The sequence below is a fragment of the Sapajus apella genome, unplaced genomic scaffold, assembly GCF_009761245.1.
Source record: "Sapajus apella isolate SASKATOON/1434 unplaced genomic scaffold, GSC_monkey_1.0 scaffold7507, whole genome shotgun sequence".
Classification (NCBI taxonomy): domain Eukaryota; kingdom Metazoa; phylum Chordata; class Mammalia; order Primates; family Cebidae; genus Sapajus; species Sapajus apella.
Genome location: NW_022444431.1, coordinates 618 through 3,232, shown reverse-complemented (window position 1 = coordinate 3,232; position 2,615 = coordinate 618). Strand labels below are relative to the sequence as shown.

The 2,615-nt window shown below is 43.9% G+C and overlaps 1 protein-coding gene across 1 annotated transcript; it reads left to right on the top strand.

Moving 5' to 3' along the window:
• The first annotated feature begins 28 nt into the window (after nt 1-28).
• Nucleotides 29-2,236, top strand: LOC116548159 (probable histone-lysine N-methyltransferase PRDM7). Its single transcript, XM_032273764.1, has 3 exons — nt 29-292; nt 695-762; nt 1,932-2,236. The coding sequence occupies exons 1-3, from the start codon at nt 29-31 to the stop codon at nt 2,149-2,151; spliced, it is 552 nt and encodes a 183-aa protein (XP_032129655.1). The 3' UTR covers nt 2,152-2,236.
• Nucleotides 2,237-2,615: the final 379 nt, after the last annotated feature.

Below are 2,615 nucleotides of genomic sequence, written 5' to 3'. Positions count from 1 at the left end.
CCTGCTGCCCTCACTTCCAGATTGTGAGATGTGTCAGAACTTCTTCACTGACAGCTGTGCTGCTCATGGGCCCCCAACATTTGTGAAGGACAGTGCAGTGGACAAGGGGCATCCCAACCATGCAGCCCTCAGCCTGCCCCCTGGGCTGAGAATTGGGCCATCAGGCATCCCTCAGGCTGGGCTTGGAGTATGGAATGAGGCCTCTGATCTGCCACTGGGTCTGCACTTTGGACCCTATGAGGGCCGAGTTACAGAAGACGAAGAGGCAGCCAACAGCGGATACTCCTGGCTGGTAAGAATTACCTGCCGTTTCCCCTGTTCTGTCTTCCCACATTTCCTTCTGTGCCTTTGCTGGGACAGCACCATCTTCACGTTAGGTTACAGGCAGAGATAACGTGGTTAGCTCTGTGTACTCAAGGGTCTTTGCATGAACATGGAACTTCTATTTAGAGATCAGAGTGTACGTGGGAGCAGAGTGGTACAAAGACAACAAGTGCATCCTCCCTTGTGGGGCTTCTGCTCTGACTCGACAGATCAACTCAGATGCGTAGATGACGACTAAGGCGCATACCATGTGGTCTCAACTGGCAGTTGAAGCCATGCAGGCCCAAAGGCCACTGATGACAATGGAGTAAAATAATTCTTCTGATTTTTACTCTCTAAAAAGACTTTACCTTATTTTTCTGAAACTCAGATCACCAAAGGGAGAAACAGCTATGAGTATGTGGATGGAAAGGATAAATCCCGGGCCAACTGGATGAGGTAAGGCCAGGAGCTGCCTGAGATTCAGAACCAGCCTTCCTCTGTCACAATCCTGGATTTCCTTCCTTCTCATCATGGCTCCCTCAATGATTTTCACATTCCGTGTTTCTATTTTCTCCACACAGTGCTGTTTTATACCATGAACATTTAGAAATAAAAGATAAAAATATAGTTATTATGATTTATTGGTATCAAAACATAAATCTGTATGCTAGACAAAATTGAGGCACCAAGATAAACCTTGAGAAGCCTAGATTCACGGGAACACTGCATTCATGCTTTAATTTATGTAATCCACATTTATTAAGCACTTAGTGTGTTCCAGGTTAGGAAGTGAAGTTCATACTTGAACAGATCATACAACCCATGTCCTATGTGGAGGATGTATTGCAGACGGACATAAAACATTTGGTTATAGGAACATTTAACCACAATTTTCTTATTTTTTTAGAAGCACACATTACCAAGACAACCCAAAACAAAGGACCTTTAATCTGTGAGGGCAGCAAATCTTCCTGGCCTGAGTAAAATTAAAACCGAAGCCTAAGGAGATGTGAGCTGCAGGATGACCCAGCCCCTTTCCACAATGGGCTCTCATTTTACCAGAGAATAGAAAAATGAATAAACTATTACTGTTCTGTTATCGGGCCAAGAGAAAGATCCTTCTAAGTTTCTCTGGAAACCTGGGGAAGGCAGGTGAACGGCATCTGGGTGAACTGTAGGGTGACTGAGGAAGGCCTCTCAAAGCAAGATGGACTAGGGCTGATTGTAAAATGATGTACACTGATCTAGAAGCAGAGTACATGATCAAGCACCAAGTTCTGTGGCATAAAACAGAATTAATTTAGAGTTTAGAGAAGCTAGGAATTGATGTGTTTTATGGTCAATCAAGGTGGAGGTAAGTCCAGAGTTGGGCTTTGAAAAAATGGTTGAATAGGCACGGCAGGGACACATTCCAGGCAGCATGAGCACTGTAGTCAGAATCGTAAGTTCATATGACCTTGTGAAAGAGATTTAGGAAAGAACAGAAGACTCCCAGAGGAGTGGTGGGGGAGTGGTCAGCACTAGACCACGGAGGCCTAGACCAGCAGGTGATGGGCCAGACCTGGATCTGACAGATACTGAGAACTCACTGCCTCTTTTCTTTCCCTTTGCTGCGTTGACCCCAGGTATGTGAACTGTGCCCGGGATGATGAGGAGCAGAACCTTGTGGCCTTCCAGTACCACAGGCAGATCTTCTATAGAACCTGCCGAGTCATTAGGCCAGGCTGTGAACTGCTAGTCTGGTATGGGGATGAGTACGGCCAGGAACTGGGCATCAAGTGGGGCAGCAAGTGGAAGAAAGAGCTCATGGCAGGGAGAGGTAGGCATCACTATTACTCTTTTTAAAGGACAAGAAAGAATTATCCTTGAGAATTTTCATGGTTTAACTCTTAAGTAGAGTAAAATGACATCTAAAGTCAGTAAAATTTCAGATCAGTGGCTTCCAAAATTAAAGATTCATGTTATATGGCTTTGCCTCTTTGGAATAACTTTTATATTTTTAAATTTTTGGTTTTATATTCTAAGTACTTCATGCACAAAATAAAGACAAAAATCAAGTTCTCAAACACCTCCAGCTCTCCCAACAAGGTAGTTTCTTCTGGCATTTCCTTTTTATTTCTTAATGATATGCATGTGTTGTTATTCATTCATTCATTATCTCAATTAGCTGCCATGTGAATTCCTACTCTGTGCCAGATGACGTTGCACATAGACACTGCCTCTGATGCTGCTTGAGGTTGCCTAGTCTAGCTGATACGTAGAAAAGGCCCAAGATGTGGGGTTTCTGGATTTTTTAAGATGTGGTAAAT